Here is a 13,631-nt window from a genome sequence, read left to right as displayed (position 1 = left end):
TGTGGAAGTAATTGAAGAAAAAATCATGCTTAAATCACATCAATGTGGAAGTAATTAAAGATTCTCAAATTCTAATTTTTCTATTTTACTTGGTTTACATACAATCAAACCATTTTCGGATAATTAAAAGGGCAAAAATTAAAAGGACGTTGTAGATTTATCGATCGTAGCTAGCTGCAATAATATAAAAATTAATTATTTTATTTTAATCAAAATTATTATACATAATATTATTATATTAAAATATTTTTTAGCAACTCATAAAAAATATTTAAATTTTATTAAAATTACTTTAAAACCGTACTCTAAACCTTAAACCCTATATACTATTATATAAAAATATTTTTTTTATCAATTTAATTAATATTATTTAATCTTTATCAAAAATATTTGAAAATAATTATAAAGATTATTAAATAGTTGCTGCACACAGTTATAAATTTTAAAATCTTCATCCTAAATTCGGGAATAGTACTATATCAAAAAAAAAAAAAATTATCATTTCGATCAAAATTTGATTGAACTTTAACAAAAAATCAATTTAAATTAATTAAAATTACTTTAAAATAATTATAGAAATGATAACAGCTATATAATTATAACAATAACCAAGCATTTTCTCATTAAATAGGATCTGTTGTATGGATCCTTTTATACTATTGAACTCTATCTCCTATTATATTATCATCTATATTTAAATAAATTTTATCTTATTTTATTGTTACTAACCAAGTCTTTTTTGATCTTACTCTTTCTCGTTTGATATGCATGTTTATCATAGTTTCACATCGCCTAATCGGAATATTTATTGATCATCTAAGTACATGTGCGTACCATCTTAAACGTGTCTCTCGGAGTTTTTCCTCAATAAACGCAACTCCGACTTTCTTTTTAATGTTCTCATTTCTTATTTTATCTATCCTCGTGTGTCCACATATCCATCTTAATATTCTCATATCTGTAACTCTCATTTTCTACTATGTGCTCGAGTCATGACCCAACATTTAGCTCTATATAACATAGCAGGTCTAACTGTGATTTTATAGAACTTACATTTAAGTTTAAAAGGTACTTTACGATCACATAAAATACTCAACACTCCTCTTCATTTCACCATCCTGCTTGTATTCCATGTAAGACATCTCTCTCAATCTCTCTATCGTTTTGTAAAAATGATCATAAATATTTAAATCTCTCAGTTCCGGGCAACTCGTCCTCTCTTATCTTAACAATTATTTCATTATTTCTAATATTGTTAAACTTAAATTTCATATATTCTGTCTTTAATTTACTAAGCTTAAAACTTTTCCCTTCTAGTATTTCTCTCCAAGATTTTAATTTAACATTCACTCTTTTACATGTTTCATCTATCAAAATAATATCATCTGTAAATAATATATACCAAGATTATTATGTCTTGAATATGTATATCGAATTCATCCATAATTAATATAAAAAGATAGAGACTTAAAACTATATAATTATATAAATTATATTGTAATAACTATTCAGTAGTGGTTATATGTTATAATAGCTAATTATAATGGCTAAAATAAAGATATTCACGGAAGGTGGAATGATCTTTTGATATATATATTTTTTGAAAAATAGATTCGGGCGCCCTTTTCATTTTTTTTTTGCCCTCACTAAAGTACACACGCAGTATTTTTATTTGTTTATTTATTTTCGATGAAAAAATAGCCACGCTGTAGAACAATCCCATCGGACATCTTTTGATGACCAGGAAGAAGAATAAGAATGGCCGATAAGACCATTTGCGGATGTCCGCCTGCACCCACCATCGTCGCCGCCCATGCCCTCGCCGTTGCTCAGCCATAGTCGCCGGCTACTCTCCAGTCATTCGTTGGCTCTCACATCCATCTCCCGCTCCATCTCCAGGAATTCCGTCGGTTCCTCTCCCTTATTCTCTCTTTATTGCGTTTTTTCCCTAGCCTTTCTCCATAAAATGAACTTTTGCTGGATGACAGACGGGACGGAACCAGCAAACCCTTGCATCGTCGGTGACCAGATCGGGGACGGCGCTTCACTCCGGTAACTTCACCACGGTCCGTCTGATCCCGGCTGCCGCCGGGGAGGGAAGATACTTCGTTGTCAGAAATTTACATTCCCGAAAGGGCACCAGGATACCTGCCTCGATCGACCATGTCGTCAACTCTGCCCTCTGCACCACGCTATGTCGCGATGGAGTGAGGGTGCGCACTGTTGAGCATCTCCTGTCCGCGCTGGAGGCCTGCGGGGTCGATAACTGTCGGATTGAGATCGATGGTGGTGAGGAGGTATTGAGTGCCACCATTTCCCATAGTTCGCTATCTATGATATCAAAGAGTTTGAAGTATTGTTGCATGGTTAATAGCGAGTTGTTATGATAAATTGATAATATAGTTTTCCTTCACTGGGCTTTGGCTCAGAACTGGGCAGATAAGGAGAAAGGTGAGCTGATTAAACATGCAAGTGATAGTCATAAAATTTTAACTAAAGTCGAGATTAAATTTAGATGTATGTTAAAAAAGGGACTTGTGGACCAATTTCTTGTTCCCACTCTTGGCTAACCGCTCACCACTAGACAAACTCCTATTAGCATTGTTGAATCATCTTCTAGGTTGGGACAGCATCGCTGAAGTCTCTTAGTTGATAACAATGCTTCAACTTTCCTTTTTGCTCTGGCTGTTCACTTGTTAAAAAAGAAAAATGCTATTGCAAAGCCATCCTTTTTAAGCTGTGGGAACTTAATCCACTTATCCATGTCGCGAGGTTTCATGCTTTCCCAATGTTACTCTCCCTCATCTGAATCAATCATGGAGAGTGTGGTGACTGATACAACTAGCAAGGTCCACCCTTTTTTGTCCATCATCCACCCTTTCTTTCCCCCAATTCAACTTTCTTCCCAAGTTATCAGGGGAAAGTAAATAGTTATGATGGATCATCCTCTTTGCAATCCTACATGCCAAGTCCCTATTTGCTTGCATTAGTAATAGATGAAGTAGCCTATCATATTTAAGATAAACTTCCTTGGTGCATCGGTGCATGTTATTTGCAAGCAATATTGCTTTAATTGGTAGCAGTGTAATCAAATTAAATTTTAATCTTGAATTGTGAACAAAAACTACGATGTGGAATCCTAGATGCATGGATATGATTTATATGAAATTATTGTAAATGTTTTAGATAACTGGGATTTATCATTCAAAGATAAATAATGAGCAATCAAAATTGAGAGGAGCTTCTTGATTATTATTATATGACCATCGTGGAAAATTTTATAAGACTTTGTGACCATTGATGCAGTGATCATTAATAGGATAAAGAATGATCAATCACAATTGGGAGGAGCTTTTGAAATATTATTGCGACTGTTGTGGAAAATTTATATGTCTATGGCATGATCATCTGTACCATGCTGTTAGGGAAAAGGTCTAATCCTAGATTCCTAGGAGATTATTATCACTATTGGTTAAGTCAAAGGGCTAGTTAGCAGATTCATTAACCAAGTCTTGGTAGGCTTCTATACAATTCCAATATGTTGTACTATGACATCCCCTCACACCTTCAATATATTTAAAAATGACAATAAATTATGAATATCACTAATAGATTTTATAGGTACCCTAGATGACTTGATTAATGTTGAAGGTGTGACGGATAGAGGGACACTAGAGTAAATTTTAGGTAACATAATTGAAAGTAGTTTAAGATATCTGAATATTATTAAAGATACAGTATTGCAAAGGGTTCAATAGAAGGATAATCCATAAAATCTACCCCAAATAGTTGGGACATGACTTCATTGTGAGGATGGCATTTCATATGAGGACTACGTTTTACTTTGACCAATCAATACTAGGGATTTAATTAAAAACAAATGTGTATGATCTATCAGATTATCTTATGCATGCTATTCTGGTTAAATATATCAAGAAAATCTTTATTAAATGGTCACTGTTTGTTTCTTGACATTTCATTCCTAAATTGTACCATGGGACTGTTTGTAAAGAAACAATTGCACTTTGCTGTTTATTCTTGAGATGCTGCTCCCTTTATCCTTTTCCTATTTATGTAGTCTAATGCCAAGATAGTTTCAGGAGGCATAGTTGAACTTATTTCAACTAAATCAAAATTTCTTAAACGTATTGTCATTGACTGGTTTACTAATAAGCAGGTTCCTTTGTTAGATGGATCAGCTAAGCAATGGGTAGAGGCAATAAAAGAAGCTGGGTTGTATGTTGCCAATGATCACAATGGGTGCAGTTTGGAAAAATTAGTACCAAAACTCCATGAACCACTTTATCTCTGTCACAGAAATTCTTTCTTGATTGCCTTTCCTTCTCCAAATATCCACATCACATATGGAATAGATTTTTCCAAGGTATTGTTTGCATTTATCTCTTTGGTTTATTTTGATTTTCAGCTTTCTCTAGTTCATCTGAAGCTCTTTTGTATCACTACATTATTGTGATCTTTATTGCTATGCTTGAAACCCCCCACCCATCTGAAGTTCATTTCGCAGCTTATATGATATAAGCTACCTGAGATACGAACCTAGTTGAATGGTTCAGGCAAGATAAAAGTTTTTGCCATTTGTTCAAGAGTTTGTGGATGAACAAAATGGGGCACGGGAAATATGATTGTGTTCTATGAACTTGACTCATGTTTGCGTGATTAACATTTAACAGATACCAGCAATTGCCACCCAGTGGTTTTCTTCTTTCGTTGATGAATCTATATACTGTGAAGAAATAGCTTCTGCAAGGACATTTTGCATCTATGAAGAGGTTTGCCTAATTCTCAATTTGCCAATATTCATTTTCTTTTGCATTTGTTCTCTATGAACACAATAAACAGAGTTTAAATATCCATGATTTTTTACTACCAATTTTTTCAGACATTGTTCAACAATAGATAGGTAATACTCGTGAGTCGTGTCATCTAACTAAGACTGAATTAGGAAAGCTTTAAATGTCAGTGACTAAAACTAGATGCACCTTGTCAGGAGTTGGTTGATGTCCCTTCCAGGAAAGTTCTGAAAACCAAAATATATGAAATGTAATAAAAAGTTAATAAAACAATAATATGTTGAACCATACAAACTGTGCATTTTGTGCGATGACTTCATCCTTAGTTGATATATATATATTTATATAGTAATGTTCTAATCTGAAAGAAAAAAACAATCATCACTGTAAAGTCTTATCCTATTTTTAAAACTTCTAATGCTAATTGAAATTTGTCATCAAAATCATACCGACATAATACTTCATTATAATATTTTGACAAAATGTATAGCTGTTGCTGCATTTCTTGATTTACTTTGGTATTTATGCTTATAGTTCCTGTAAAAAAAGGGAGAAAAAACTAAGTATAATTATCATTTTAGAAATTAGCTATGATTTTATGAGAAAATATCTTGTCAGATTCATAACATGAAAAAAATAATAAAATATTTGTAACTTTTAAATAGTTTGATAATAAGTATTATGTTCATATTATTACAAATCATATAGACATAAAAAGAGTTTATTTTGTTACACTACAACAACAACAATCAGATTTTATCCCATTATGTGGGGTCGATTATATGAATACTTTTACGTGCACTCGATCTCCAACTATATTATCATCTATATTTAAATAAATTTTATCTTATTTTATTGTTGTTAACCAAATCTTTTTTATCTTCCTCTTTCTTGTTTAATATGCGCGTTTATCATAGTTGACATCGCCTAACTGGAGCATTTATTGGTCGTCTAAGTATATGCCCGTACCATCATGCAACTCCGACTTTCTTTCTAATACTCTCATTTCTTATTCTGTCCATTCTCGTATGTATACACATCCACCTTAACATCCTTATCTCTGCAACTCTCATTTTATGTTCATGTCTCAAGTCATAGCCCAACATTCAACTCCATATAACATAGCAGGTCTAATTGCGGTTTTGTAGAATTTTCCTTTAAGTTTTAGATATACTTTACGGGCACATAAAACACCCGACGCTCTTCTCTATTTCAACCATCCTATTTGTATCCTATGTAAAACATCTCTCTCAATCCTTCTATCATTTTGTAAAAATGATCCTAAATATTTAAAGTTCTCGGTTTCAGACAACTCGTCATCTCCTATCTTAACAATTGTCTCATTATATCTAATATTGCTAAACTTAAATTTTACATATTCTATCTTTATTCTACTAAGCCTAAAACCTTTCCCTTTTAGTGTTTCCCGCCAAGATTCTAGTTTGACATTTACTCCTTCACGTGCTTCATCTACCAAAATAATATCATCTGCAAACAACATGTATTACGGTACTGTGTCTTGAATATGTAAGTTCGTCTATAATTAGTGTAAAAAGAGCTGATTCTTGATGTAACCCTATCTTTATTGAAAATGCTTCAATCACTCCGCCTGAAGTCTTTACTCTTGTCGTTACATTTTCGTACATATCCTTAATTAGTTCAATATATGTTACGTTAACACCTTTCTTTTCTAGAATTCTCTATATAATTTTTCTTGGGATTCTATCATAAGTTTTTTCTAAGTTAATGAATATCATGTGTAGATTTTATATTTGCTCTCGATATTTTCAATTAATTGTCTAAGAAGATATATAACTTCTATTGTCAACCTTTCAGGCATGAACCTAAATTGATTTTCGATCACCATGATCTTCTTCTTTAATTTTTTTTTTCTATTACTTTTTCCCAAACATGGTATGACTCATTAGTTTAATACCCCAATAGTTTGCACAATTTTGTATGTCTCCCTTGTTCTTATATAAGGGAACTAGAGTACTTATCCTCCATTAATTAGATATTTTTTTCTTTTTCAATATCATGTTAAATAATTTTGTAAGTCATTCAATACCTTATTTCCCTAGGCACTTCCAAACTTCTATCGGAATATCATCCGGTCCAACGGTTTTTCCATTGTACATCCCATTTAAATCTTGTTCTACTTCTGAAATTTGAATTCTATAATAAAAATTTAAATTTCTATACTCATTTGACCTACTTAAATTACCTAAGTTAAGTTGGTCACCTAAACCTTCATTAAAAAGTTGATGAAAATATCTCTTCCATCGCTCTTTTATTTCTCCATCGTTTATTAGTATCCTATTACATTCATCTTTAATACATTTTATTTAGATAAGAAAGTCAATTTGTGATTTATTATTCTCACTTTTGAACGTGACTAAGTATTCCCCTCTTTTCTTAAAAAATATATTAGTTAATACAAGGTTTTGAATCTCGACCTGTGCTGAGATTTCGGTTCTAGACCGGAACGATACGATTTTGGTATCGTATCGTGCCGATATGATTTTTGTATTTTTTATTTATATATAGTAATTATTAGATAAATATATTTATTGTGTATAGTTTAAAAATGAGTTGTATATTAATTTTATATAAATTCTCAATTATTGAACAACATGATATTGTTAGAAAAAATAATTAAATATAATTTTCAATTAAGAAACTTGATCTAGACTTGAATTAAAATTGATACCAAGCTTGATTGATACATTATAATATGTTACATTACTAATACCAAAAGGAACTATGTGAATCAAATGCAAACATTGGTTCTTACAACATTCTACTTCAGTCAACTTCATTGATAAAAAACTATTATTTATAATAAATATAATTAACAATTTATTAATTTAATTATTAATTTAAATAATATATATTTAAAAAATAATTTAAATAATTATGTAAAATGGTAAAAAAATACAAAATATATATTTTTAGAATTTTTTTATTTCTTTTTTTAGATTTTTTTTTAAAAAAAAAGTGTCATTGCTTTCAAAATTTAGGATTAATGTGACTTATTTGTGCTGTAAAATGTTAATGATGTTCTCTACATTCTACATTTTGCTATTAATTTAGGCTAAAAAGATTGCAATCTTAAACAAGTACTTATGGAAAAAATAATATACTCTTCACAACCCACTTGTTGCTTGTAGCGTGTGCCCTAGATGTTTGACAAAATGCTTGCACATATTTTTGACCTTCAAGGCCACCTCCTAATTAAGGATCACTGAGAAATAGGAGTCTTTCGTTCATTGGATTTAATGCCCTACCAATTTACTATGGTGACGTTTTGGTGGTGGGGGGCACCTGACAACCCCAATAGAGAACATGTGGCTTTTCTTATTGTGCAAGACCTCACAGGAGGCCTTATCGATTGTGATGGAGATGAAGACATCAAAGTGGGAGTTCTAATGTCAAACAAGCTTGTTGATCAACTACTTACGGAGAAGATGGCAGCATGGTAAGAGTATGAGATTGTGTTGGGCCAGTCCAATGTCACTGGAGCATATGGTTCAAATCAATGGGTTCAATGCTTCCTCTGCCTCCTTTTAATTGAAAATATTTGCCATCACTAAATAACTTTAATCAGTCTTGCTTTTATTTTGTGTGTACTCTTAGTCACTAATATATTAGTCTTAGTTACTAATTTCTTCATTTTGATATCTTCACATTTCTTTAAAATCAATAATAATGAAAGATGGGCTGCAGGTTGAGGGAATGCGCCAAGCTGGGCTAATTAAGGGTGGATCAGTTGATAATGCTATTGTTTGCAGGTGTAGTCTCCCATTATGTTCTCGTGTATCTTCAAAAGCTTAAACTGAAGAATGTACAATGTTTCCTTATAAATCATTAATCATTTTCCAGAGACAATTATTCAAGCAATCAACTAAAAATGGACTGCAAAGGGATCCTTAAAGAACTTAAATTAAGATTCAACAGTTTCTGATTGTCACAGAGAAAAAGATCGGATTATTCTTAGTCATATAAATTTTCTAATCTAAAGAAGAATGAAAAGATGTATAGAAAGTAATGTCATGATTCTGAAAACTTCTAGGTGATATTAATAGTTAGCTTACACAAAAGAAATGTATAAGTTTTTCCACTAGGGTGGCACAAAAGCAGTAACTCAAGCTGAGAAATCACATTTAACCCATAAAATTTCACTCTAGTATCTATGTTGAAAGAAATCCATTACTGTTAAACATCTTATACGTACCTTCCCAAGGTACATTCTTGTACAATCATCCCTTTTATTGTGAGAATAAATTGAATTATGTGACAAAATATTTTGAATAGTTAGAACTTTGATAACTTTTTATTATAAACTCCAGAATAACTAATTAATCTAAAAAGTAGGAAATTGTTTTAGGTAAGTACAAGTCTTTTATACATATTTTATCTAACACCCCTTAGGCTGGAGTACAAATATCTAGCATGCCCAACTTGTTACATGAAAACATAAGACTAGGTGAAAGAGGTTTAGTAAACATATCAGCAATTTGCTATTTGAAAGAGCATATGACATACTGATCTTCTAAGATATAATGAATTAAAATAAAGTGACAGTGACTCTCAATGTGTTTTGAGCATTCATGAAACACTTGAATGTTAGCAATGTAAATGACGGCTTGCTTGACACTATGTATATTCATTTAGTATTGCTAAAATTAAGATAATCAAGGAAGGACTTGATCTGCATCATCTCGCAAATGCATGCATTATTGCTCTGTACTAGGCTTCAATGCTAAATCAAGCTACACTTTTTGTTTCTTGTTTTTCTATGTTACCAAGTTGCTTGTGAGATGCACAAAAAAATGAAGTGGACCTTCTATCAATAATGAACCCTACATAATCAACGTTAGGAAAACAAGACTTGATATGCAGAAGTCCATGCTTCTTAGAGACTACCGCTTTCCTTTTCCTAGAAATTCTTTAGCCTATGGTAGGATTGTAACATTCCTTCTTGATGGCACTTTTTGGCCTTTTGCATGAACTGACTCAAAACTCTGACTTTAGCTGTGTGTATCTATTTGTCCTTGCACTCAGAAATGTTTCATCCACTTATTGACACTGTTTAGTATATTTGAAGCTTAACTTTTGGGAAGGATAGTTTCATCCATATATTTGATGCCATTCAGACTACAACACCTTTCATAGATTGGTTCCCTAAGGCAAAATGTCAAGTAATGCCTAATGCACCCATCTTCTACTTCTTTAAATTTTCTTCTGCTGTAATACCACCCTAGTTGTATGGTTGATGTGGTATTTTGCATCCTGTATTGATAATTCATGAAAGTTTGAGGTGGTTGCTTTTTTCTGATTTTCTTTTCTTTAAATATCATTGTTATTTCAGTGCCACTGCTGGTTGGTTAAATCCACCATTACGTTTCTCTAATGAGCCTTGTCGCCATAAGGTTTTAGATCTTGTGGGAGACGTCTCACTCTTTGCTCAAAATGGAAATCAGGGGCTTCCCATTGCACACATAATTGCCTATAAGGTTTTAAATCTTTCCTTCTCTCTCTTTTTTTTGATAGTTCTATTTAAAATGCCTCTTAGTTTATAGTTATTATAAACCAAAAGGTTTCTTGATATTTTCCTATTAATTTTATAGGTAATGGTAGATAATACTTCTATGCAATTATATAAGATATTCAAGGCATTTTGCGATTAACTTGATATGGTGTTATCCCTTAGGCACATGTAAGAGCTAAATTTTAGAAGAATTGCATTCTTAGTGCTCTTAGTTGAGTTTCATATTAATAAAGTATGGAATTTTATATAAGGAAATGTTCTTTAAGGGTACATTTACTTGGATGGAAGATAGGAGGGAGAGGAGGGAAAGTGACAAAAATGTGCACATAAATAATGAAGCTTCATCTGCAAGTTTGTGATTCTTTCCTTTCATCCTTCATCCAAGTAAACCAATTGTTAGCATTGAGTTGCACCCTCATACAAATACTCAAAGCAACTTTCTTATTGCTTTTATGCAAGCGGTAGACAGAAATCTATATGAGGGGAATGTTTGTGGCGAAACTTGATAGATATGCTTGATAATAGCTCATTTATATTTGTTCAATGTTAAAATATGTATAAAATAAATTTAAAATTTGGTGAGCTCAATTCATTGACTGTCATCAACAAAGTTCATGAACAAGTCTTGAATATATTTTTTTTTTATTAATTGTCTAAAGCTTGATTTTGATTTTTTTCTTTTAACTTTTATAGTGGTAGATAAGATCATTAATGAGGTGGATGGTTGTGTGCGAGTTTGATTAATAGCTGGTTTATATTTGTTCAATATAAAAATATATATAAAATAAATAAATTTGAGCACAAATGGGCTAAATTCACTAAATTTCATTAATAAAATTTATGAACAATTCTTGAATAAATTTATTTATTAACTTGTGTAAAGCTCGATTATAATGTTTTCTTTATGTTTTGTTTAACTTCGAGGTGCAGATTGAGTAAGGAAAGGAATTTAAGGTGAAAAAAAATCCCTAGGGAAAAGGAAGAGAAAAGCAAAGGAAAAGAAGAGAAAAGAAAGGAAAAAAAGAAGGAAAAAAGTGAACTAGTCTTGTGTAACCTTGCAGAGCTACAAGCGAGGTCGGTTGTGGCCACATGCAAGACTGCCTGCGGCAATGCGCGAACTTGCGAGCTCGCTCATGGCCATGTGCAAGACTGCCCACGATTGTGCGCGAACTCGTGACCTCGCTTGTAGCCACCCGAGACCGAGAGGCCAAAAACGAACTTGCGGCCACCATAGGCCACGAGTGAACTTGCGGCCACTCTGGAGGCCACGAGTGAACTTGCAGCCGCTTTCATTCTGTCTAATGGATTCTTAAATTTGTCCGTCGAGTATTTGACATCAGTAAACAAAGGAAAGGATAAAAAATTATCCTTTTTCACGAAATGAACAATGGAAAATTTGCCAACATGGAATTTTTTTTCTAGTTTTTATTTTTGCCTTCTCAATTAAACATGGGTTTAATGTTTTAATCAAATATATATAAAAATAAACTAGGCATGTATATTATGATTTTTTTGTATTTATTATTTTTAATATCTTATAAATTTTATAACTGTGTATTATCTACCATATGCTAAAATTGAGAAAATAGTATAAGTTTCATTTATTGCATCAATGCTTTTAACTAAATTATAAGTAAAACAAATTTCTCTATAGTTGAGGCTCAGCCTCAATAAGATTTTTAATAAGATTGAACAAGCTCTACTGAAAAAAAGAATAAGCTTGAACACAAATCTGCTCCATTTGCTTCGTTTTCAGTCCCAATAATTTTGTCTCTGCCCTAGTTCGGGCAAACGGTACCTAACTTGGTATTTAAAATCAATTTTAGCAATCTTCATGTGTTACATGCTTAGTGGTTGGTACCGGAACAATGATGCTTGCTTTTTTTGACACGAAAAGGCAATCGCAAATCAATGTTCTGGGAATATATATGCTGTTTAAATGCGTGATTTGCAAACAAAGTACACTATCATGTGAAGATAAAACCATAAGAATTCCTACAACCATAGCTGTTCTGATCCTGAAACAATTTTTAAGTTTTCAGCTTCTCAAATCGCTCATGGATTTCTCATTTTACCAAGGAATGTGAGAGTAGAAAGGGAAGATGCTCTTGCTTCTTGTTATATGTGACCATTATGCGAAGTAGTTTTTATGAACGTATCTTACTGTGGCCTATTATTGATTTACCATTGAACTTGCTTAATAAGACAAAATGCATTACTTTACAATAGATTAACATGCTGTTTCATATAGGTGGCTTTTTTTTCAGTGTTTTAGTCCATCATTTTGAGTCACTACTCTTTGCAAATTGGCTCGAGACTAAATATTCCTTCTTTTATACAGGCTGGCCATGCCCTGCATGCTGACTTTGTGCGATTGCTATCAAGATCATCGACAGCACAAGTGAAAGATTAGCAACGGAAATGCTAGCACAGTGATCCAAAATCCATTTTCATGGAATAGTTGTTGGTAAGGCCTAGCCATTTCTGTAGCGTAAATGCATTAGCCTGGTGGCATTGTTTTCATGTGTTTATTTGGGGATTCTTGAAAAAGTTTCACGAAGTTAACATCTCCTAGGGAAATCATGCGTGAGCTAAGATAGGATGACGAATCTCAGCCGAGTGAAACTCCTCCCTGTTTGACTAATTAATTGGAGTTGACAAATTAATTTAGTGTATGCTATTAATGTTAATTCTTCTTCAAACACCTTTTGTAATTTGTATGAATGCCATTTATACAGCAATTCGACATGTGGATTTTCCCATTGGAAACTATAGTAGTACTGATTTCTTTCATTCCTGGTAAGTATTCCAAAGAAACTCTGATTTACGGTAGCTGTTTGCTTATTTAGTTGCTTTGACTCTATTGAATAAAAGTCAAGTTTGAGAGCGTCTACAAGGCCAGCGTGACTAATGAATTAGCCCTTTTGTTTCCTTCTAAAATGGTTTTTGCTCGCATGAAAAGCATGCTCCTAAAATATGTTCTATATTGGATTTTTGCTCGATACTAATTGAACTGATAGAGCGGATTAGATTGACTCGGTAGGACGGACAAAACTAACCTACTGGAATGAGTTAAGTCGATAGGGTGAGCTTATCAAGTCTGGTCACATGGACTCAACTTGTTAAATGGTGAACAAGTGGCAAGGGAAGTGTTTGTCCGAGCATCTTCGTCAGTGCATCATAGGACAAACACGAAAAAGATAAATTATGATAACTGAGAAAGTGATTGTGAGATGAGTTATATTAGACATAGGTAGTCTCAAGATTTG

At 32.5% G+C, this 13,631-nt stretch overlaps 1 protein-coding gene across 3 annotated transcripts; it reads left to right on the top strand.

The window, feature by feature from the left end:
* The first annotated feature begins 1,722 nt into the window (after positions 1-1,722).
* On the top strand, positions 1,723-13,134 carry LOC121976038 (probable UDP-3-O-acyl-N-acetylglucosamine deacetylase 1, mitochondrial). 3 transcript variants are annotated; one of them, XR_006110498.1, is made up of 8 exons: positions 1,723-1,906; positions 1,989-2,297; positions 4,178-4,384; positions 4,692-4,790; positions 8,538-8,602; positions 10,183-10,327; positions 12,704-12,829; positions 12,938-13,134. XR_006110498.1 is itself a non-coding variant. In XM_042528025.1 (7 exons), exons 1-6 carry the CDS (start codon positions 1,814-1,816, stop codon positions 10,324-10,326), a joined length of 849 nt encoding a protein of 282 aa, XP_042383959.1. In that variant the 5' UTR covers positions 1,723-1,813; the 3' UTR covers position 10,327; positions 12,704-13,134. The 3 variants fall into 3 exon arrangements, 2 of the variants coding, with proteins under 2 accessions (XP_042383959.1, XP_042383958.1); XM_042528025.1 differs by having other exon boundaries at positions 10,251-10,327; positions 12,704-13,134; XM_042528024.1 differs by having other exon boundaries at positions 12,704-13,134.
* The last annotated feature ends 497 nt before the right edge of the window (positions 13,135-13,631 follow it).

Source organism: Zingiber officinale, chromosome 4B (assembly GCF_018446385.1).
Source record: "Zingiber officinale cultivar Zhangliang chromosome 4B, Zo_v1.1, whole genome shotgun sequence".
Classification (NCBI taxonomy): domain Eukaryota; kingdom Viridiplantae; phylum Streptophyta; class Magnoliopsida; order Zingiberales; family Zingiberaceae; genus Zingiber; species Zingiber officinale.
This window is presented reverse-complemented; position numbering and strand designations above follow the sequence as displayed.

Coding starts and splice junctions, on each gene's coding strand:
- LOC121976038 (XM_042528024.1), top strand. CDS start 1,814: ATGCCCTCGCCGTTGCTCAGCCATAGTCGCCGGCTACTCTCCAGTCAT. Junction 1,907..1,988: donor GCTCCATCTCCAGGAATTCC/GTCGGTTCCTCT, acceptor GCTGGATGACAG/ACGGGACGGAACCAGCAAAC. Junction 8,603..10,182: donor GATAATGCTATTGTTTGCAG/GTGTAGTCTCCC, acceptor TTGTTATTTCAG/TGCCACTGCTGGTTGGTTAA.